Source organism: Canis lupus, chromosome 4, assembly GCF_011100685.1.
Source record: "Canis lupus familiaris isolate Mischka breed German Shepherd chromosome 4, alternate assembly UU_Cfam_GSD_1.0, whole genome shotgun sequence".
NCBI classification, from domain to species: domain Eukaryota; kingdom Metazoa; phylum Chordata; class Mammalia; order Carnivora; family Canidae; genus Canis; species Canis lupus.
The window spans coordinates 54,498,181-54,523,299 of record NC_049225.1 but is presented as its reverse complement, the minus strand read 5'-3'; the positions used below and the strand labels follow the sequence as shown (position 1 = coordinate 54,523,299).

The window sequence follows — 25,119 nt, the reverse complement described above, 5'->3', positions numbered from 1 at the left end:
GAGCAGTGTTGAGCGGGAGGAGGAGATTCCTCTCCGGGCACCTAGCACCGCAGAGCAGAACCTGGAGAATGGCTGAACGATCAGAGTTGGTCCTAGAAGCTCTCTCCTTTGGGGTTGTGCATATGAGCCCGGCAGAAGCCGTGGGCCCGCTGCCGCTGGGGAGCGGGTCTGTGCTTGACACATGTGTTTCCCATTGATCGCTGGAGACAGCCCAGTGGCTCCGAGTTGGCCTGACAAAGCCGTATTGAAGTCCAGACAGAGTACGGTTTCAAAGCAGGCAGAAAAAGAACGGGAATGCTGTTCAGGAAATTCTTCAGGCATGGGCAGGGACTTGGCTGCAATTCTGCAGTTGGAAAATCTGACTGGGGCAGCTCCTGAACGCAGGCTGGGCCTGCTCCCGCTGGCGGGCTGAGCCGCCGCCTCCTCCAGAGCCGCCCCGTGCTCGGGGGCTCCGGGTGCTTTTCCTCAGCCGCTTTGTGGAGCAGACGGGAGAGGTAGGGCCCTGCTCTTCAGTTCCTGTATTTCCAAGCTTCTCTTCACTTTCTCAGCCTGCTGTTTGGTGTGCAAGTACCCTGAGTTTGTGCGTGCGTGCATGTGTGTGTGTGCATGTGTGTGTGTGTGTGTACAAGTTAGAATTCCATCACTGAGTGCTAGTGCTAATCCTTTTTCTCCCCCAGCCCTCTTCCAGATCGGATTTTCAGCAGGGCAGAGACACTTTGGAAAGTTAGGGTTTAGCCGGCAACACAAATAGGAGAAGGCAAAGTATGTTCTTGTATGGTCACCCCGCTCCAGGCTTCTGTAACTTCCCTGCATGGAAGGACAGTTCATGGGCAGAAAAGATCATTTTAGACGAAATTGTGTTCTTTGCTTCGTGAGAGTTTTTGAGAGGGGCATTTTCAGCACAAAATAGCTTTCATTCGAGGAAGGAATCAGAGTTTGAAGTTTCTATCTTGGGTTATACTTTCAGAGTATGGGAGCAGATACGTGTGCCCGTATTCTTGGCAACTTTTATTATTATAGGGGATTTGGGCTGTCATTAAGGAGCCCAGTGCTGTGTTTGCCCAGAAATATGCTGGATCAACATTTGTAATTCTGTTTCTATGATAATTTTCAACTTTTCTGAGTTGAAAAGTAACTGGCAGTTTTACCCTGAAACAGTCTGTCTGTATTTTGGAAATAGAATCAAAGAATAACAGAAAACAGTAGTTCATTCAAAATCATTGTTAAAAGATAGAAATGTTATGGTGGGAATTTTAGTTCATTGATTTTGATTTTGCACCCTACCGGAAAAGAGTGCTTTAAGAGACTCCACAAATTTTAAATAATCCTTTCCCATGCATATCAGCTATAATGCAATATAGATTTTTACCCCCTTCCCCCAGGAAAGTTCTGCCTTAGTCTATGTTCAGCATGTAGAAGATACACAGCATAACTGCATTTAAGAAAGTGGTTTGGCTCAGAAAGGGCTAGACTAAATCTCACTACAGCTCTGTGATTACTGGCAGAGCAATCAGTGACAGCCCTGGTGTTCTCCAAAGGGGGCTTGGCCAAGAGTCTCTTTGGGGAAGTAGATGAATGAATGGATTCAGGTGTGTGTTTACTTCAGCGTTAAAATCTCTCTGCGAGTAGCTAATAGTAAAGATTAATGGGTGAATGAAGAATAAAAGGCTGGAGTTCTTCAGATCTTTTTCTGTGTAAAACACACAAGCAGGCAGACCTTGTGTCCTGTTGGTGGGAAGCCATCCCTCTTGGCCAGCAATTTCATTTTCTCCACAGCTTTGCAGTTGGAGGAGGGGATTGGGAAATGCCTGGCAGCAGGGTTTCTTACTCCAAGACATGGCACACAAATATTTTCTTCATCAGCCTCGTCTTTGTGTTGGGTTGGGTGGAGCAGGCTTGGGACTTTTGGGAGTGCGGTTGGACACCAGCATAGACAGTGACTACATTTGTGTTTTTCCTAAGTGCCTACTGGGTGAGCAAAATGCCAAGACAGATTAGGAACCGATGTGAACCATAGCCAAGCCCACTGCCGGTGAAAAAGGAGACTCAAGTGAGCTCTAATGTCATATTCGTCTAAATTTAGTGCGCGTCAAGCACTGAGTGGAGCAGGCGTGAAATGGCAGCTCCGGGTTGCAGGATTATGAACGGCAGTGCCTAAAACTTGGAAGAAACTTTATAGTTTCCCTTTTTTTAGAAGTAGAGGAGGGGCCAGTCAAGCTCCCTTGACATTTGAAAGGAAAAGGAAGGGGGTGGGAAGGTGGACAGGGAGAAATCCGGGGCTGAGGTGTGGGTAACAGGAGAGAGGAGTGGCCATACCACGCACTGGGCAGGCAGGGCAGAGGGAGGAGATCTTGCGCGGGAAGGAAGCACATATTCTAGAAACAGTGCAAACCAGCAGGCACTGATCCATTCGGCTTGAAGTGTGTGGATAAACCGTGGCCTCAGGTGAGGAGAATTGTTTTACCCTTGACACAATGGGAGACCCCATGGTCAGTCTGCCCTGCTGTGCCTTCTGGAAGCAATCAGCGCATTTTGTAAGAATGGCAACACCCGAGGGTTCAAATTTCCTAAGCAAGGAGGGAGCCTGCTCTTCAGGCTTTATTTTTAACCCATATGTTTCCATGTAGAGATATTCCCCCTGGGGGTGTTGAGTGAAAGGACCAGGTGGAGATGTTGAGTGATTGCAGGGAGCACTTTGTTCTAGGCCCTGCCCATGGACACTTTATCAGAAAGACACACTTTTTCAAAATAATATAAAGTGAATACATCTGCTTCATTTTGATGAATGATTTTTTTTTTTTTTTAAGAAACATCTCCAAGGTCATATACCACATTATTGGTGAAAGTATTTAATACTAGTTTCATGAGGTTAGGAGGTTTATAGAATTATGACTTTGACCATCTGGAAGGGATTTGGGCCCTCCTGTAGTTCAGAACTTCTTGAGTATGAGTAATATGAAGACCCCTTTTATAGCAGAGTGGGGATTGATTTTCTCACGGTTGATCTAATGATTTGATTATACTGTCATTTAAATAGACACAAACCAGAAATAACTACCTAGATATTGCCTCTTATCTTCATCATTCTTGAACAGATAGAGCACTAAAACAGATTTTTGAAATAAATACAAAGAAACTCATCTAATAACATCTAGATGATCAACATTTTTTTATGTAGAAAATGTATTATTAGAATTTAATAAGGTTTATGCCATGAACGTGGGACTAACAGTGACTTTGGAAATTACTTTGATTTCAGCACTCTTACATTCTTGTATCCTGGTTGGACACTTGATTCTTCCATGGCTTTTGTGCCATTTTATGTTCTCTCACACTCCTTTCTCTCTTCATGACAATGATAATGGAATCACTTGCTGCCCACATGATAACACAAGTTAATGCAAACACAGACACCAGAGCTCTATGGTAGTAGACATTGGTCAGGAATGAATGGGATCTGTATTTTCTAGGACAAAATTTGCACAAATAAGCACATCAAAAGAAAAACACAAGAACAAATTTGATGCAGAACTCTCAGATCTCAGGGAAGATCTGAGGATCCCTCCTGGGGTCAACATGCTGATCCTGGCTGGTTCTGGCTCCTTGAAGAACCTCTACAGGAATCTGGGGGGGGGGGATGAAAACACCCCAACTGCATTTCTAGCATTTCTAATGGAGCCCCGCCACTTTTACTTGCTCCATATATTGGAGTTTTGCAGGAGATTTCATCTGAAAAGAGAATTTTAGTGCAGTATAGGTGAAACTTGTTTGGTTGCAAGTGATGATAGAAACTCTGCTCACAGAAGTCTTAATGCTCACATTGCTTTAGGTGTAGAGAGGTGTAGACTATACCTAGGCAGTCAGAGCTGTTTCAGCAGCTGAGCAATGTCCCCAGTGACCAAAGCCAACTTTCTGCTTCACTGTCCTGAGCTCTTCAGCTGAACTTCCTGTGCTCATGTCCACGTATCCTTTTCAAGTCAGAGCAAAGGTAGCAAGGCATAAAGGGGAAAATACCTCTCCTATGAGACTTTGCCTCACATCTCAGAATACACCCCCAGTACTGGATCATGTACTCACTGGCCCCATGCAATGATATTACTATAATGAGTTAAAGCCAACCACGTATTACCCTCTGGATATGAAGTAGAAGTCCAAAAAAATTCAGATCAAGAGCTTTCTGATGGAGAATGAGCCTCTCCATGTTATTTTTAAAATTTTTAAATTATTTTTTTATTATTTTCTCTCCATGTTCTATCACCAGTGAATGCCAGAAAGGATGTTTGTAGGATAGGCATGGACAGTTTTGGCCACAAATGTTTAAAAAAACAAACAAACAAACAAATACATTTGAAAAACACTGTTCTAATAATCCATTTCTTCCACTTTAAAGGAGGGAACACTGAGATCAGAAAAGTGAACACTGAGATCAAAGGATGGCCTAAGGGGCACAGGCACTCTGAGACATTGGTAATGTTTCTTGTCCCTTGACCATAAGTCTGGTGTGGACTACATGATACATGCATTGTCTCAGCAATGATAGCTTAAGGAATACTTTGGAAACCTGCTTCCAAAAAAAGGGAAAGTAAAATTATAATGGAATCTTAGTATTAGAAGATTCCTCAGAAATCACCAGCTTCCATGGTTTCTCAAAACCTCCTAAATCAGAACTTCAGAAACTAGAGTTGGAGAGCCTCTATATTTTTAAAAGCTCTCTGAGTGATTATTTTGAAGCGAGACACTGGTGCAGAGAGCTGAATTTGTTTCCCTCCCCCCGCCACGGCTAAATCAGTATCCACTGCAGGGATGCCACGTATAGCGTTGCAGACAGGTGTCAGCCAGAGGTGATGGCAGTGCCTCCAGTGACGGAGAACCTCACTACACTGCGAGGCAGCTGGGGTGTTGTTTCCCACCTCAGGTGTCCTCAAATTGAGCCAAATTGGATTCCTATACTTTGTGATTTGTGGCCATTGTCACGGTCTCTGGAGCCACATTTGAAATTGGTTATGATACTTGGTACAGAAGCGTGGTAAAGAAAGAGAAGAGACGTAGAGGTGGTCAGAAAGCCTGGGATAAGTCCTGGCTTCACTAATGACTGGATCTCGGTTTGACCACCTGTAAAATGGGATCAGATGCCTCTAGAGTGTTCTCTGTTTCTCAGAATGTATGATTTTTGTAATTCTAAAGTTCTCCCATTTTCTTATGAATGTCTTTCTCTCCCTTTCTCAAGGCTGGGCATCTTGAATTATTTCATCTGTCCTTCGTCTTTTCCTGTGCTGTTATCTTTATCCTTCTTGAATACATTCCAGTTAACTTCCTCCTGACAAAAATATGATTCCCTGGACTCCATTCCACTCATCTGCCAAGTGCATATTCCGTGAACAGAGCACCGAACATCTATTAACCAAAGGGGGAGAGAGCGATTTTATGGGAGAAGCAGTACAGTAGGAAAGAAGAATGAAAGGTGGGCAGATCTTATAGCAGAGGGGGACACACACACATATTTAATATTAACTGAGAGAGCATGAGATAAACTGCCAAAGAATGAAAGAGGCAAATGAAAAGAAGTATGGGCATAATCAGCAGAGGGGAGAATGTTTTATGTTGATTGATCCAAGTTACTTTTTTTGTATTGCCTGGATTTCTCGAAAGATTCTACTCTCCTCTTTCTTTCACCTTTGGTGCCACACAGAAAGGTGATCGTCTTCATTACTGTTTCACATTTCTGTTGCCAAGTGTGAATCGCCTTATATAAAGGAAGCCATGTAATCTGTGGCCCCTGGCCTGCTGTCAGAGAGGTTTGCAGGACTCAGGGAGGAACATGTCACTACAGTTCACCAAGTGTATAAATCCTGTGAGATTGGTTTGCTCAGAAATCTTTGCTGGTAGTTGTCCTAATGGAGTTCTGGGTGTGCAGGTGGATGTGGAAGCTATGGCTTTATTCTTTTTTGACCGATAATGCAGTGGCACCTATTAACACAAGCAGAGTTTCCCGAAAAAAACTATATTGCCGGGGATTAGAAACTCCCTACTTGTTCAGACCACTTACCTTTGCTAGATGATAGCATCAGACTCTTTCATGAGCACCCTGACTTCCAAATAACATATTTCTGAATTCCTGGAAACCCTGCCGTTAGCCAGTTGCTGAGGTTGAAGTCTTTAGCCACTGAAGCTGTTTTTCTGGAGCTCTGAGTAAATAAATATCAATTGTTGGCTCTTTTGTCTGAGCAAGCATTCAACGCCACCCCATTGTCCTAACTCTGGTTAGGGTCATGATCCTGGTCATGGCATATTTGGTGAGAGGATTGCTTAAATATCTGAGGAGCAGTGCCATACTGTGCTGCTTTTCTTCATGCTCATACCTGGGGTTGTCTGCCATCATCTCTCTTGTCCTGTACTCTTTCTAGCACTCTCTCCTTTTCTCTCTCTTTTAAATTTCATCCTATCTTCCTGTTGCCAGTTTTTCTATTGAGAAAGTTTCTTCTCTGTTTGTTGGTTCAGTTCAGACCCAGGTCATTTGCTTCCCTTGGTGGTCAGAAATGCCAGGGACAAACCAGTCAGCTTATAACTTGGACCCTGTAGTGACAGATATTAACTCTGAAAGTTGAACCTGAACTTCAGAGATCTGTGGCATCACTGCTGTTGTGGACAAAGCTACACCTGGTGTTTCCTAGGCTGAGGATATAAACTGCAGATCACAAACTAGAAGTCTGAGGGCTGACCTAAAGGCACATTTTGGGTCACAGAGTGGTGCTTATATTTTTCTTTTTTTAATCAATTACAAAGCATTTGACATTTTGAGATATTATGTACAAATCTAGATAATCTAGAAGGTGCTAACAAAGGGCATCCTTGGTCTCGTTTCCCAGGGCATGGCAGTTAGTACAATCTGAACAGTTCCTGTTCCTTTGAGAAGGCTTGTGTCCACTATTCACTAACCCCAATCTGGTGTTTACAATAACAGTCTTTCCTGTAGGATTTCTTGTCTGAACCACAGAAGATAGAAAATTATTTGAAAGACTGTTATTTTTCCCCCAATTCTTTTAAAGGTGGTACATAAAGTACCATTCTAGATGAATAGGAAAGAAAGTAAGGCATTATAACCTGATTCTCTTAGAGGGCACAGTTGAGATGGATAGGTATTAGCAAAAATGCAATAGGACAGCATGCGTAGAGCACAGGTTTCAAAGTCAGATATTCCTTGGAGTAATCACATCATAGAACTGTACATGAGATTTAAAATTTTAAATGTGATGGAAATCACAATAGTCACTGCCTCTGGGGATGGGGATTAATTAGGAAGGCCAAGAGGGAACTTTCTAGGATTATGGAAACATTACCTACTTTGTTTTTTGTTTTTTGTTTTGTTTTGTTTTGTTTTTTTTACCTACTTTGAATAGCGTTTACACAGATGTACAGATTTTTGTAAAATCAGAGCTTGGTAGTTAACTTCTGTGTATTTCCCTGGAACTAAGTTATAGCTCAATAGACATAGCTATATACATATGTGGAGGCATGTAAGGTACTTAGCTAAGTACATAATAACTTCATTATTATTGTTAGCATGTTTGTTTCTGGACACCTTGATTTTAGAAAAAATTACATGAGTAAAAATGAGATGAACATTTCCTTTCAGACCACAGATTTCATTGCAAATATTAGAGAGCACAGCTAAAGATCCTTACCAAATACAATTGTCAAGGAAGATCTGGATCAATGCTAATTTTATGCAACTGTCGAATCGCTATAAAAGGATGTGCCTAATTTGTTATAGCTCTTTTTTTATGATGCTGTAAAATTTGGTGGGTTTCATAGACCTATCAAAGTTGGCTTATTACCTGGGAAAACTGCCTGTACTTAGGGAACATGTACCCTGCCTGAAATATAGTAGTTGCTATAGGATTTGTAGTATTGATAAATTGTCTTAAAATTAATATTTGTATTGAGAAATTCGAGCTCACACTGTTACCAAAACATGTTTTGAATGAGTCATCATGCTGTTCTGAGCACATATACACATGGATGTGGAAGCATTTAACGTAAGAAGTAAGAGAATTGGTATTTAAGCTAGACATTCCGGGTTCAAATTCTTGCTGTCTTTAACACACCAAGGAAGTTTGGGTAAGTCCCATTAGCTCTACTTTCCAAATACTGTATTTCTCTTATACCACTGCCCTGGTTTGGGCTCCTGTCCCCCAACCTGAGGTGATAGCAGTAGTCACAGGAGCCTGATTTCTCCACCTGCATTCTTGTCCCAGCAGTCTGTTCCTTACAGATCTGCTGAAATGATGCGAAGTGAAGATCAGATCCTCTTCCTCTGATTCTTCAGTTCTCTGATAGTTTACCATCACAATCTGTATCCTTTTTTCAGGTTTTGATTGTGGTTTGTAAGACCCAGTGTGCACTCCTTCTGCCTGTACTCCTAAGCTGATTTTCAAACACTTTCCCCTTTCTTTGCTCTGGTCTAGCCACTTTGTCCTTCAACCTTCCACAGTGAAATCCCACCTCGGGGCCTTTGCACTTGCTTATATTGTTTCCTCTGGCCATAGTGCTTCCCTTAGATGTCTTTATAATTTACTTTCTTACTTGTTGATGCTTTGCCCCTGCCCCCCGGCCACAAATCTCTCCACTAAAAAGGTTTTCCCTGACCATCTAAGAAACAGGAGCCTCTCACTCATGGTTCGTCCCCTTTTCCTGCTTTCCTTTTTTTTTCTTTCCTGAGACTTCTTCCCAAGGCTGAGTTTAAAATTCCATATTTGTTTGTTTTTCTGTTTATTGTTTCCCCCATTAGACTGGAAGGTCCAAGAAACAGAGCATCTTTTTACTGCTAGTATCTTGTGTCATACATGATAGTATCTGATAAGTATTTGTTAAAATAAGCCCTGGTTACAAAAAATTATGGGAAACAACCTCAATCAATGTTAACAACTAGGGAATTGGCTAAGTTAAATATCATACATCCCTATAATTTAAAACTGTTTGAACTTAAAAATAAAACAAGTGTCTGTATATTTTCATGGGACTATCGCTTAGCTATATTAAGTGCACTGAGAACAACCAAAAGCAGTAAATATGCCCTTCTTTGGGTAAAAAAGGAAAATTTAAATGGGTATATGTTGAATGTACATGTTGAATTAAGCCTTAGTATTGAACATTTCTATAAAGATTTTTTTAATGTTTATTTTTTATGATAGCACAGAGAGAGAGAGAGAGAGAGAGGCCGAGACACAGGCAGAGGGGGAAGCAGGCTCCATGCACCGGGAGCCCGACGTGGGATTCGATCCCGGGTCTCCAGGATCGTGCCCTGGGCCAAAGGCAGGCGCCAAACCGCTGCGCCACCCAGGGATCCCTCTATAAAGATTTTTAAAAACTGGTAATTGATTCTGCAGAGAGAAGCTAAAAGTGCAAATGAAAAACCTTGAGGGGCAACTGGGTGGCTCAGTCGGTTAAGTGTCCGACTCTTGGTTTTGGCTCAGGTTACGATCTCAGAGTTGTGAGATCGAGCCCTCACTGGACCCCACTGTCAACATGGAGTCTGCTTGAGATTCTGTATCTTCCTCTGCTTCAGTCCCTCCTCCCTCTCGTGCACACACACTCAGTCTCCCTCAAATAAAAAGTCTTTAATTTTTCCTGACTATATACTCTTAGGCTTTAAAAAAAAAATACACGCACTTGTCTAATTTTTTTCAGTAAAAATTGTTCAACACTCACTCAAATTCTTAGAAAACTAAAATATGGAATACCACACTTTTAAAGTAATCCACATATGTGCTTTTTAAAAAAAAAAAAAAAAAAAAAAAAAAGATACCATTCTTAGACCATTTCACATGAACAAGCCCTTGCTCTTCTGGATGAATTTTACAAGAAAAGAAGTGTTGATTGTTATATCACAACTAAAAGTAACGAGTTTGTTACAATTGTCTAAATCGTGCCAAATATTAACAAACCAAGACTAATGTGTCATACGGATGGCTGAATGAAAACAACCCTGGAAAGCAGATAGTTTTAAATCAGAGACTTCAAAATTAAGAATTTTGAAGCTAATGGAATTTCCACAGCTAATGGAAAACGACTTACGTGCCAAAATAATCCAAAATGACTGTGATCCTGCAGTCTGGGATCCAGATACTGTGACACAGTGGTGTGGGAATGGATGCCTGTTATTTTACATAAACTGGTTATAATCATCTACAGAGATCTGATTCATGTTTACTTATAAATGCACTGGAAATATTAACATGCAGCGTCATTATCCACAATCCCTTGCTCTTTTGATTTGTATTGTTTGTCTTATTTTGGGAGAAGATGATAGATTTATAAGTCAGGCCATTTTTATTCATTACTCCTTATTATAACTTACAAGATATGGACGGTACAGGTAGGCCACTGACTCTCTCTGCAAACTGGTCCCTTACTCTGTCCTCTAAGCTCACTCAGTGCCAGCCTTGCCAGCCACCCTGATTCATTTAAGCAGGTCTTTGAGGCCAGAATGCTTGCTGTGCCCTCTGCTGAAAAACCCGTTCAACCTCCGGCCCCCACCTTAATTGTCACTTTGTCGGATTGGCCTTCCCCGGCCAGAATGAGTCCCCTCCATTCTCAACTGTGGAATCCTCTTCATTTCCTTCTTAGCGCCTCACTTAGTTACAATGGCTTAATTGATTTACTTGAGTATGGTCCATCTCTCCCATGAAAGTACAAGCTTGAAGAAACCAGAAACCCAATCCTACTCATTCTTTTGAAGCCCGACATAGCTCTAGACTCTGCTGTGGTACTTGGCACATAATAGGTCATTAAAAATATTTTTTTCCTTGACTGAAAAAAATAGATTGCGATTGGGGATTTCCTTAAAGGCTAGACCTGTGCCCTCCTCTGTAACTTTACAGAGAATTGCACTCATTGGCACTCCCTTAAATGCTCTTATGGAACAAGATATTTCTAAAGGCTAGTGGGCTGAAAAGTCTAGCAAGTATTAGTAAAATGCACATCAACGCCTCCTTGTTCGTAACTCTACCTTACTAGTAGAGCAGATCATGGCCCATAAAATTTTATAGGTCTAAGAGAAAAATCATCAGGAAACTTGATGGCATTATATGTGTCTTTAGAAAGTTTGCTGATTATTTTTTAATCATCTCTCAAAACATAATGTGTTCTTCTGTAACAAATTGATAATGCAGATTTTGTAACTATTCTCTAGGTAACTCTTTTATTTGGGGGGAGAATAGGAAAACACGTGTTCTCTTCCTGAAGAAGAAACCTGCTGAAATAAAATACTGAATATAGACAAAGCAAGGGCTTATAGCAGTATTAGCCTAGAATATGCACTCTGCCTCACACAGTGTGCCAGCTATGTGAATTTCTGCCCCAGGACCTTCCATCATCCTTATGTCAACTGATGAAATGCAAGAACTGGGGCAATACAGGATTGTCTAGTAGCTATTTGTTTGTTTTATAAACAGGTAAACACTGAAAATAGCCCCATGAAGGAGTTGAATAATGCTTTGGATTTAAACCTACTTTACATCAGTATAATTTCCTGTTCATTCGGAAAGGGAGCAAAGTTGTGTAAATTTTTATTCTTTCCTTGTGACCTTATAGCTTTTTGACATTGGAGGATGTGTTTTGTTACTTGGTCTTGGCTTTATTTTTGTTCATTCATCAAATCTATGTGTATCTATGCACACATATAATTTCATGTAATTATACACATAAATACACCGTGGTTTAGGTGCTACTGTATTTTAAAGAACTTTTAAATACTTAAAAGTGTTTAGGATATATTCAGAGAAATGACATATCTCACTGTAAAATATGTTGTATAACAATGTAAAGAAGTTCCCAAAGACTGGTGGAAAGTATTAGTCTTATGATTCCCAAGAAGAGAGTGTTTGGGGATATAGAGGGACTCCTTTGTAAAATTCACATGCCTAGTGCATGCCAACAGATGCAGGTAAGCTGAGATTTCTTTTTCATGGCAGAAAACATCTCTGTATGTTTAAAAACCAAGAACCAAGACACCAAAGATTGCAAAAGGCATAATATTCAATATACTGCTGAAAGAGGACAGTGGAAATGAAAGCTCCAGGGTAGGAACACAGTGAAAATGTGAAGGATGGCAGAGATTTTTAAAAAATGTACTTGTGTGTGTAGTTATTACATATATATGTTTCCATATTCTTATAAAATACACACACACACACACACATATGGGAGGAAAATGGGTGATCTCATGAGAAACAATGCAAGTAGAGGCAAAGATTGGGCCAGGAATGTATCTGTTAGATCTAAATTCATGTTCTCAAAGCATGGTCTCTGGGCCACAGAGATTGAAATCAGTTTTGGTGCTTGTTAAAAACAGATTCCTGGGATGAACTGTAGACTTAGAATTTCTTGGTGTGGGCCCTAGGAATGTTCATTGAATCAATTTCCGCATAGTGTTCTTATCTGCTCAAAAGTCCAAAAATTACTCCCAGTGAAAGATAACAATGCAGTCCACTCTGCTCAGCCAAGTGATGATGTCTCATCATGATGTTATACTGAGGTCTTGCTGTATATGCCATGGGGTCCTTTATGGGAGGGACTAGAGGAGGATCCAGGTTTTGTGAGGCCTGAAGCCTAAACAATTTGTTGGGCTGTTTAAGGAGGGGGAGACCTAAACAATGAGAAATACAAATTAAAAACATGAAATATGCTTATAATGAGAAAGGAAATTAAATTAGTATTTTTAAAAGGCCAATCATAAAATCTAGAAAAATAATATTGTGATTAATTGAGTGACATACTTTTTCTACACTTTTTGGTTGCATAGCCTTTGATTACCTCTTTATATGACAGCTGTTTGGCACTATCACTTTCTGGTATAGACAATAGAAAGATTGTTGTCTCTTATGGCAATTTCAACAGAACTGAATTTTTTATTATTGCTGGTTGTGATGTGTAAAGCATGAAACTTTACACACACACAGAAGATAAACACATAGTGTACATAGCCTGCAAACATAAAAATTCCAATTCTATTTTCCATGATTCCCATAAAAAAAAAACTGTGGAGCATTTATCATTTTATATGCTGAATTGAATATACTCTTGTCAGGAGAGAATCTATGTTTTGACTAGGTGTCAGAATTGAATCTTACTTGAAATTTTACATATCTGATATGTAAAATCTGATATCTGATTCTTTTTTTTTTTTTTTTTTTTTTGAAAAAAAATCCAACTACATTCTGGCTTTTGCACTACCCATATATTTCTGGTGCTGGCCATCATACGACACGTTTATATCACACTGTGTGCTTAGGTCCTGTACCTTCATGACACTCTGCTTGGTGAGTTCACACAAAGGGTAGAAGAGATTCCTACACTAGGAGGACTAGAAATAATGTACCTCTACAGGGAATTGTCTGCATATGATATAAATACTACTGCAACCAAACCATAGAAACCCCCAGTTTACCTTCCTGTTAGTTAGACCTCCAAAATTAATGTAAATCCTCCAAAGCTACCCAACAAAAGGGGAGTTTGAAAAATACAAGGTCTTAACTCGTAGTAATTAAAACGTCTTTTAGCCAATTTTATAAAAATGGATGATACTGTTAATGCATTACTAGAGCGCCTCCCAGAGTCATGAAAGAGGCCTGACCAAACAGAGAACTTAAAACTTCAACTTCATTGCCCAGAGGGTTTTCTGCTGGGGAGGATCAAAAAGAAACACAGGTTGGAGATTATCTTTCTTCTGAGGTTTTTATCATCTCAACATGTTTCAGTTTTGCCTAGAAAAATTAATGTCAGCATGTCTAAATTTTCCTTTTCTGTGCATTATTAACAGACATACCCATTTCCTATGTTTAGTTGGCATAGCTTCCTGTTGTAACCATTTGTATGAAATTACTCGCTCCCTTCCCTGTTCTTTCTTTTTTCCTTTTCTTCTGAGCTGTAAACTGGAGGATTTTGTTGTATGTGGCTCATTAAATCAGGCAGGTGCTGTGGTGGTGATGCAAGAGCCCTTATGACATACAGAGTAGGCTACTACACCATGCATGAGGGATCTGAATTCTAATTTTCACTCAGCTTTTAATTTGTTGTGTGCCTTGAAAGAGACTCGCTTATGCTTCCTGTCTTTGAGTACTTAAATTAGTCATTTAACACAGTGAACAAAATCTGTGGTTCCTAGGAGTCCAAGTGTTCTTCCAAGCCCTCAGAGAAGCTCTACTTTTTTGCTGTTCAGTATTCTAGAATTTGTTTCAAGCCTTTTGTATTGAAATGGTCATACTATTAAAAAAATTACCAAAGCCCATTTTTTTTTAAGAGGAGTAGACCCAAATGCTTGGAATATGTAGGGATTTTTTTTTTTTTTAAGCAATTCTGATTCCATGGTCGAGCTCAGAATTTGTATTTATCAGAGGTTTACTTTGGAGCCTGATGCATAGTCAGGGTTGAGAGATATTATTCTGGACCAGTGGTGTGCAACCTTGTCTATACTTTAAGTTTACATGGGATCCTTCAAAAATGCTGATGCCTGGATTCTACTTTTGTGATTATTACTGGATCAACATGAGCATACAGGTTTTTAAAATCTCCACAGCTGTCTTTGATGCACACCTGGGATTGAGAAACCCTAATAGAGACACGATCATTGCATTCTGTCAAGGTCTAACAATCTTTATGAAAAAAAAAATGACAAGTTTGATATCCATATCCCTTGTCTCTTTATAAGTGTTTATTGAACATGTCATCTCCTCTTTATAGCTAAATTATGTAATTCTTATATTGGTTGGGGCAAATGTCAAAGAAAGAGTACCATGTTGTTGTGTGGGGGGGGGGGGGCGACATCTCCAGGGTCTGCACCCTCGTTGGTGAAGAATTTCTCATTGTTCATCATCCCTGCAAGAGTCCAATACTGTTATTCTTGTCCTTGCCCTACCACACAGGCCCCGTGTCCATGCACAAGAGGGTCAACTCTAGTCTTAAATCAGCTCATTCATAAAATTAGTTCATTGGGATTAAGGGACCTTACAGATAGGATTTTAAAATTCCGTACTCATTTCCTTAACTTACAGAATATGTTTTATATGGAAAAGAAAGGCCTAATTTCCTTCCAACTTATAAGATCCTTTTTCCCCCTTCCAATTGATCTTGATGTATTAAAAGAAGCCAGTGAGCGAAGACTTTGTTGTGTTTCCATGTTGTTACAGCCCAGCCCTGATCTACAATATTCTAAGGAGCTGAGTTATGAAATGGAGATCCTCTTGTAGCATGAAGTTCAGTGCTTACTTGGGAACCCAGTACTTGGGTTTCACTAAAGTGAAAATGTGCAAGGATACTAAAAATGAATTCTCATGTGGTGTTTGGCTTACACCTCCATACACCCCCATACAGAAGAAGCTTTTATAGCAGACAGAAAATCATTCATTCATTCATCATCTATGTATTTGGTTTTTACTCATTCATGCCATACATGTATATTCAAATAAATACTCATGTGAAGACCTGATTATGGTACTAGGGTAGTATCCAGAACAAAACATATGTCATGTAGAACTTCACAGCATTCCCACTGACCATAAAAAAGAATTCGTTGGGATTTTCAATGGAATTCCACTTATGTCCAAAGGCCTTGAGTTCTCAAGGGGATTTTTAGATTTTTTGCATCCATTTTAATAATTATCTAAAAACTAAAATAATCACATTCCAACCCATCTGGAAGATGACCTTATAGCCAAAGATGTGATTTTAGGACTCATATTTTGTTTGTCATCATGTTCACTTTGGCACCACATGTAACAAATTTAATTGCTATTTTTTAAAAGATTTTATTTATTTGAGAGAGAGAGCAAGCAGGAAGGACGAAGAGGAAAGAGAGAATTTGAGGCCAACTCCTTGCTGAGTGCAGAGCTTCCTATGGAACTTGATCTCAGGACAGTGAGATTGGGACCTGAGCCAAAACCAAGAGTTAGAGGCTTACATGACTGAGCTACCCAGGTACCCCACAAATTGTTATTGACAAAGATGAAAATAAATAAATGTAATCTTTATTCTTAGGGAATGCAGTATGCCTACGAGAGGGCCAAATGAAGTAAAGATCTCAAAGGTTGCACATATTTGCATAGAGTAAAGTAGAAGGGGCTGTGTTGTCATGTGTCTCATGACAGAGTAGGGATGATCTACTCACCCCTAGATGCTGTGCTAAGCCCTGAGTACCACGTTATGACACTTAGTTTTAGGAAATCCTCATCCTTTGCAGTAGACCATTATTGTCCATTTTGAATGATACACGTTAGTAGCTTTGTTTGTATTTAATTTTAAAATTTGTTTTGGTTTTAGAATTTTATAGAAGTGATAAGTTTACTGAGATTTGTGTTGATATCCAATTAGTAGTGCTAGTATAAAGATCATTTGTGTCAACAACAGGGATTAGGGAATGCTTTCTTACTTTAAAGGGGATTAGTATATTACTTAATATTGACAAATATTTTTCTAACTTATCTCATTGTACTATAATCACTGTTTAATGAGTTCATTCCTCCCATTAGCCTGCAAACTCCTGGAAGGCATATTCACATTTTCCTTGACTTTGAGCCTCCTTTATGTTTATTAAATGAGTTGATTAAACGTAATAAATAAAGAGACACCTGGGTGGTTCAGTGGTTAAGCATGTCCCTTTGGCTCAGGGCATGACCTGGGGGTCCTGGGATTGAGTCCCACATAGGGCTCCCTGCATGGAGCCTGCTTCTCCTCCCTCTGCCGATGTCTCTGCCTCTCTCTGTGTGTCTCTCATGAATAAATAAATTCTTACAAAATAAAATAACATAAAATAAAAATAACAAGTAAGTAAATAAGTTGATTGACTACAATTGGAACTGTATAATACCTAAGGACTAAGCCAACACATAATGAGGCTTCTGTCATGGGAGGCATTTAAGCATAAGTTACCATTTGAAGACTCCTAAATCCAGTGAGGCTTAATCTGTGTCCATCAACGTCCCTTTCAATTCTGAAATAGGCGGAAGATCAGAGTTATTACTTCCTCCTCTGATTTTTTGGCAGAACAGAATGATTGCATTTGAGATCATTTACCCCCCAAAATAAATTGTCTGAATAGTATTTATCATACCATCACGTTAAACTGCTGGGGTTTATTTATTTTCTCAAAATCTAAATTTTACCCTTAGTAGTTGGGTAGGTGATTTAGTTTGTCTCCCTCACAAAGATGTTGGAATCTAAGAGTTATTTGGAAAATGGCTTCCTAGGAGTCCTGTTCCTCCCATGGTATGTGTGCCTGTGGATGTCTCAGTACGCATCACGAGAGATAGCTGTGTAAAATGAGAGGACTCATGCAGCGTCCAGAGGAGCCACTTTTGTCCAGAGGAAACAGATTTTTGGAGTTGTCAGGAGGGTGGAAACGTACAGACAGCAGCCAGCCATATCTCTTCATCAGTTGATTTTTTTTTTTCTTCTTTTTTTTTTCTCCCCTCTCAGCAGTTTAATGTGAGTGCTTCTCTCTCACCTCGTTTATTTCAGATGCCTCAGGAACAGTACACACACCACCGGAGCACCATGCCCAGCTCTGAGGGGCCACAGGTATACAAGGTGGGCATTTATGGCTGGAGGAAAAGATGCCTGTATTTCTTTGTCCTACTCCTGATGATCTTAATACTGGTGAACTTGGCCATGACCATCTGGATTCTCAAAGTCATGAACTTCACAATTGTAAGTAAAAAGACACGTTTCTTTAGCTCTTCTTGGGGGAAGGGAAAGCATGCAGCAAGAAGAAGGAATGGGAAAAATGGTGGTAGTTGGTTTAAAAATCTCTTGCAGCCTGGCATTTGGTTAAAAAATATTTCTGTTCGGTTCCTTGTGGGGATCTTCCTCTGTCTAATCTTTACTCCTCAGTAGCTGGGTATCCAGTTTAGAGGCATTTCCTTCCTTTCCAGTCTCTTGTATGCTTTCCCTCTGTTTTGATAACCAGGTTTCTGTATCCTATAGTCTTTAAGCCCTTGGAGTATATTATGCAGGAAGACATAGGGGCCAAAATCAAAGTACCAAGTTTACCCAAATTTTGGTAGTGATTGTGAAAGGGTTTGTGAGGTAGAGGGTAGCAGTATCTGAGTAGAATGAAGTTTTGTGAATTATCTGAGTTTTAACTGTGTCTATATATGCCTGGTAACTAATTACTGTGGTCAACTGAGATTCTCCTTGATTTTTAGGACGCCAATTTTCTTTACCACTGCCTGAGCAGGATGGAAATGAGAGGAGGGTGGCCACTCTCCCTTTTTTTCAGAACCTGTGTTTATGCTTCTTTGAAGAAATTCTTGTTTTTTGTAGTTAGGGGCACTCTACACATTTACTTGTTAAAGTTTAAATGAAAAGAAAATCCTGGAAATAGGATTTCTGATATTATCCCAAGGTTCCCCCCCCCGCTACCCCCCAGATTTCTTAGAGATTCTGGCAATACAAGCACCTTCACTCTCAGTGAATGTATGATGGGTAGTAATCTGCTGCCCTGAGATTCCTTTCCTTTCCTTTCTTGTGATGTCAAAAGTAAATAATTAGGTTGGCAATAAAGACAAATCCCTTTTGATAAAGAAATGTGACCATAATGCAACTAACTGTAAAGTTTTCATGTGAAAGTCCTCAGTAGGATAGCGGATTTTTGTCTTTTCCGGATTATAAAGTTCATTTTTATCTTTAACACACTCTGTGTAGTTGTACTTGTCTGCCTTTGCTGGGGCAGTGTTTTCTGCTTAGGCTGCTTTTCTCCATCTGCTTGGTATTCCTATAGCTAGCTGCCTGGGAAAACCGTTGATCCTCTTGTAGCTCCATTTATCTCTATCTTATTATCCTCCTCAGCCTGGAGAGTAATTTTTACCTGTGTTTCACAGACAAACTTGGAGAAGAATGCATCTTTTAAGAGCTTATGGCCCTGAGAGGTATACAGAGTCCATCTGCTCCCAAGTCCAAGTGACCACAAGTCCCATCTGTTGAGATGCATGTTATCTGATGTGTTTATTTTTTAAAGATTGATTTATTTATTTGAGAGAGAGAGCACATACATGCACAAGTTATGTGAGGGGCCAAGGGAGAGGGAGAGAGTGAATCTGTAAGCAGACTCCCTGCTGAGTACAGAGCCCTACATGGGGCTGGATCCCAGCACCCTGAGACATGATCTGAGCTGAAATCAAGAACTGACCACTTAACTGAATGAGCCACCCAGGTGCTCCTATGATTTTTTTTTTAAATGTTTCATGAACTTATAAAGTAGTAAAGCTTTTTGCAGTATTAAATGAGAAAAGACCGAAACTAGGGCAGTAGAATGGAGAATAAAGATAAAAAAGACATTTAAAAGATGATGTTGGCATACCTCAATGAAGATGTAGGAGATGAGGGATTGGAAGAGATTCTAGAACATTCCAAGGTTCTGGCTGGTGAGAGTTGGATAGTAGGGTACAAAAAGCAAAATAGAATTTATTACTTTCTCCCTTGGAACTTAGCTGGAATTCATGTGCCTTCTAGTCCCCTATTTGGGCTATTTCTATGATTTTTTACCTAATCTGGTGTGAAGTTTAATTTATAGAACCTGAAAGATTGGAGGTGAATATAATAGAGAATATGAACTCAAATCTTGAGTTCATACAAATCATACAAATATGACTTCTAGAGTGTGTTTTATCTGGCAAGCTTAATAGTGAGAGGTATATGTAAATGTATATTGAGTGACAATTCACTTTGATTGTATGTGAGCTTGGGGAGCAATATGACAGTAAGGTAATAATCTATTTGAAATAGGCTATTTCCTGTAGTTAACTAAATTGATCGCCAAAGTTAAGAGTTCTTAAAGCTTTACCAAACCAAGTACTTACTGAGGTGAGAATAATGCCATTATTAGCCATAATTGGTGCTTTATAATCATAATGCATTTGAGCAAATAGAGCTGAAGTGTCAGAAAATTGATCTTTCCCTGCAAGTTAAAAGCATATTTTTCCATCAATCACAGTATAAAACATATTCTTTTAGAATTATAATTCTATTCCACAAATAGTAATTTACCGACAGTGAAGATCTTGAAAAAGAATAAGGTATTAACCAATTTTATATTGGAGTATGTTGGGTGAAAGAGCAAGGAAATCAATGGGATAACAGTTAAGCATTTTATGCAGGAATTTTAAAATATCGTCAACAGACAAGAGTGATTTTTTTTGTACATCTGGAATGTTCAATAATTTGCAATTTGGGAAAGTTCACAGTATAATCAAGCCCTCTGCGTAATAATGAACCAAGTGAATGATGTCACATAAAAGTATTTGGGAGGACTTGGCAATTTATCCAAGCCTGGATATCTAGAATTTTACTTTGTGGTCAGATCTGTATTCTGTGCCATCCCCAAGGATATATGCTGGAAGAGCCCTTCCATTAGAACAATCTGGACAAACATCCAACCAAGCTTTCTTGGTCCCAGAGGTAAATCAAAAGACAAATGATTTGGGATCCCTGGGTGGCGCAGTGGTTTGGCGCCTGCCTTTGGCCCAGGGCGCGATCCTGGAGACCCGGGATCGAATCCCACATCGGGCTCCCGGTGCATGGAGCCTGCTTCTCCCTCTGCCTGTGTCTCTGCCTCTCTCTCTCTCTCTCTCTGTGTGTGGCTATCATAAATAAATAAAAATTGAAAATCCTTTAAAAAAAAAAAAAAAGACAAATGATTTTACTCTCCTGTGTTCTTCACAGAATATTCTGGTGTCTGTTACAAGGCAGGAGAGCAATATTATACTTTTTATTCTCAATTTTACCTACATGGGGGAATATGTGGTCTCCTTAAACTATGAACACCTATAATTCAGATTATCCTGTTTAATCACACATTGTGCTATTCAAGTGGATTACTATTTGCTAAGTGTTAATTCTGTTAGTTGATTGTATGAGTCACCGTGCTTGGCTCTTAAAATACAACTTGTTTAATTTTCACAACAACTTTATAAATTAGGCGTTATCTCCATTTTAATAAAAAGCACTCAGAAAAGTCAGCTAATAAGTAAAATTTGACTTCAAAACTCAACCCTTTCCACTACAGTGTAATCCTCTCCCTAATTGCTATAATGATCTGGCTCTTCAACAAAACTGTACAGCTGCCACGATGGTCACTGTCTTTGTGGCTTTCATCTGGTCACAAATGTCTCTCCCATCTGAAATAGCCATTGAGATTTTCTGCATAGAGTAGTTGCCTGATTGTTCAGGATGTTCAGTACTCGTGTCATTTCTCTTTGCACTATGTGATGACCCTCTCCCTCCACTGTCTCAGCTTTCTGTTTGATCTCCATTTTGTATTCATGTAAACATTTAATATAAACTTAATAATTACTTCTGTGTCATAGGTTGACATGGAGATTCAGTGCGTTAATTTGTGTTGAGCATTTATGGTAGCCTCTGACCCAAGGAAGACTTGATACGAACACCATAGTGTGGTGTTTAAGGGTTCATACTCTGGAGATGGATGCTGTAGATACAGATCTGGCTTCTGCTACTTAATTTGTCAAGTTCCTCAGCCTCTCTTTTCTGTGGTTACCTGGGAGTAATAGAAATACCTACCTATTTATTGTGAAGAATACATGAAGTGATGAATATAAACTATTTAGAGTGGAGCTTGACATGTAGCAAGCTATGTTTGTGTTTGCTATCATCATTGCCATCATAACTTTTTGAAGGCTTATTTTGTGCCACCAAATTTTAAGTATTATCTAACTTAATCCTTATGCAAGTAGGTAATATTATGGTACTAACTTTCTAAGGCAAGGGAGAAGCTCAATAACTTGATTTGTGATCACATAGCTCTTAGGTGGCAGAGTAAAGATTTTAATCCAAGCAGTCTCTCTAGAATCTGGTCTGTTAGTCACTGTGATACATTGTGGAGCAGCATAGAAAGTCCTAGCATTGGGGCAGAGTGAGGTGTTAGCTGGTGCAGTCGGTGGAGTGTGCAACTCTTGATCTCCAGGTTGCGAGTAGTTCAAGGCCCACGATGGGTGTTGAGCTTACTCAAAAACAAACAAAAAATAGTCCTAACATGAATCATGTCAGAAAATGGCCATGAACTACATCACCTTTTTTCTTTGATTCATTATAAAATGATTCATTATAAAATGATTCATTATAAAAATGAATGCATTGAACTAGGTGTATTTAAAACTATAAGGTATCTTCCTGTTGGAACACTATGGTATTATCTTTTGGTCTTTGCCTTCCCCATGTGTGATCTCACTCTGTGGAAGGCGACTGCTCCTGCCAACACATTCTAGCAACACAGTCCAAATAATGTGGCCTCAAAGACCTCTCTAAATACTCCATATTGATCATCTACAATATCATTTAGCACAAGTGGTTATTAAGTGATAAAATTTTACAGGTTTGGGAATTATCAATAGATGGCGTGATCTCTTAGCATAGTTGAGTATGAAATCATTCATTGTTAGACAAAAGAGAAGCTTAGGAGTCACCTCATCACATCCCCTCATTTTGCAGATGATGGAATCAAAATGAATGGTGAGGTTGCCTGACCCAACTCTATTGCCCTAACCATGCCAGAAACTTCTTAGGAACAGGGATTATGCTCTATTTATCTTTGTAGCTCTAACTCAGTGCCAGTACACAGTAGGCTTCCAATATGTGCTTGTCGATTGTCAGTTGCCTTTGTGCAGATCACATGCATGAGATACTGGATGTCCAGTACCTGGTCAGTACAGGTCACATGAAAAGTCCTCAGTAAGTGATAGTTTTCTATACCTTGTTTAAGAGATAACCTAACTTCTGTTTCTCCATTCATTAAAATTATAAAATTCCAACCATTTGTGGTTACATAAGAAATGAACATCTATTTGTTTAATAAAAACTCAGAACTTAATGATTTCCCCATATAATCCTCATAAAAACCCTATGAGGAAGGCACCACCATTGCCCATATTTTACAGGTAGAGAAACGGAAGCTTGGAGAAGTAAGATAACTTGCCCAAGGTCATGCCGCCAATGAACATTGAAGCTGTGATCAGGTCACAGAGAGTCTGGCTCTAGAGCCTAGCCTCTTAATCAGTGCACTATGCTGCCCATTTTCTAAGTGCTATTTTTCATGAAGACAAATTGAATTTGTTCAGTGCAATGTCTAAAACATGATTTATTTACCCTAAAGTAAGGTAAAGATCCACTGAGGGTCAGAGAAAGGCATTCTAATGCTTGTAAATTGGACACACTGTAAAACAGTCAGAGCCAGAGAGAATGGACAGTGTGTCCCATAACTCAGAGCACTGACATACCATCTGTTTGGAGAAGGCTCAAGGAATCGCGACCCAGTCAAACTAACTCAAGTAGAGGGGAGTGAGGATACATGTGCCTGGGGATGGGGAGAGCAATCTCATGGGTACGTGGGAGCATCTCGCAGCAGAGGGACCCAGAGCACTGGCAGGAACTGAGGCTGCTTGGGGAACACGCACCTTCTGGCTTTCCTCGACCATGTGGGCATCGTGCCCTGGGACATTTGTTTCTGTTTGCAGGCCAGGTTTTTTCTGCTCTTTTCTTCAACTAACAGTCTGTGTTAATCCTTTGTTTTCCACTTTTTGCAAATATCTGCCCTTGACCTTCCCTTTACAATGATGACCTTTCCTCTCCAGCTCCCACCTTGTTACCCAGGTGAAATCCCAGGGGAGAACCTCATTAGCCCACATGCTGCACATCACATTGTGACTTGTTTGCATGCAAAGAGACTTGGGTAAGATGCCTCATCAGCCATGGGCTGGCAGGACAAAGTCACAGTATTGAAGTCCTTGTCTCTGAGCAGCCTGGCCAGCCTTCCCTCCCATTAGGTGAGAAATAAACTTGAAAATAATGTCTACATTTGATCTTCTATAAACATTGCCTTTTTAAAAATGTTTCTCTTTCTTCTCATTTATTCTCTGAAGTCTTCCCAGATTAAGCTGATGACACCATCTTCTGTGTTTTGCTGCACCTGCTGTCATGCAGGGGCAGGGGGGCACATTCAGTACTACTTTTTTTTTTTTTGGCCCTTTCCCTTGCTAGGCTGTGAGCTCCAGAGACAAGAACCTTAAACTGTTTATATTTGAATCCACAAGTTTATGTACCTTCCTTAGCACATAGTATTTAGAATGTTTATTGAATAAATGAATGGGGAAAAATCATGAATAGCCTGTCACTTTAAATTAAAATGTGTAAAGATGGGTTAATAGAGCTTTATATAGCTTTTTAAATGAACTATTAGTTCATTTATTAAGGTAGACAGATCATAAATGAGATGAGTACTTGAATTTGATTATGAGAAGGTATTTTTAATACAGACACTCCCCCCTGTGTATCAACTACCTGCTACATTTTAATTACGTGAGAAAAGAAGGGTAATAATGGAGTGTGAAACAGAATTGAAACAAGAGATGTCATCCTAGTTAATATACAGATTTGCTCAGCAAATGAAAGAAAATGATATTATTGGCTTTAGTTAGACTTTTCATTTAATACTGTTAATGAATGTTGTGTGTGTGAGCAGCATTCACTTTAGCTTCCACATTGAAGCATCATGCTTCTGACCCTGGGTGCCTCAACTCTTGTGACCACTTTTTATTCATTAGCTAAAATTCATCAACCTGAAAAACTGCCAAAATGTCATTTTTTAAGGAGGCATGAATATTATAATGTAGGTAAACAAAAGACAAAAGTTCATTCTGTTCCATGATCGGAGCCATCCTGCAATATGGCTCTGCAGTGTCCTATTTACATTGAAGCCTACTGTGTTTTGTTCCTTTATAAGAAAGAAAATCTTCAAGGATGATTTTAATCAATGTAACTGCTGCAAAGTGCTGTGAACCAGGCTTGTTACAAATTTATACAATTTATTGGGTATATTTACTTCAATCAGTATTTCTTAAGCACACTATTTGTGCAGTACACTGTGCTTTGTTTGGGCAGTGAAGATCATAATAAAGAAAATCCTGTACTTTAATAGATCATATTTTACTAGGAAGTAAAAAAAATGCATGTATGATATTAATCTGTTCTAAAAATGACAAATACTTTAAGGGAGCACCAAAGAAGAAATTGGCTAAAGCTTGATGGCACTGGAAGGCTTGAATCTTAAAGGATGGG

General features: G+C 39.5%; 1 protein-coding gene across 3 annotated transcripts in view; it reads left to right on the top strand.

The window, feature by feature from the left end:
• SGCD (sarcoglycan delta) overlaps nucleotides 1–25,119 on the top strand; it is a 910,945-nt gene that overhangs the window by 533,920 nt on the left and 351,906 nt on the right. For 2 of the 3 annotated variants that reach the window (XM_038534931.1, XM_038534932.1), the window contains one exon: nucleotides 17,512–17,700. In XM_038534931.1, the coding sequence (XP_038390859.1) occupies nucleotides 17,512–17,700 (189 nt within the window). Of the gene's footprint in view, nucleotides 1–225; nucleotides 495–17,511; nucleotides 17,701–25,119 lie in introns of those variants that run through there. The other variant, XM_038534930.1, reaches the window with a different exon arrangement.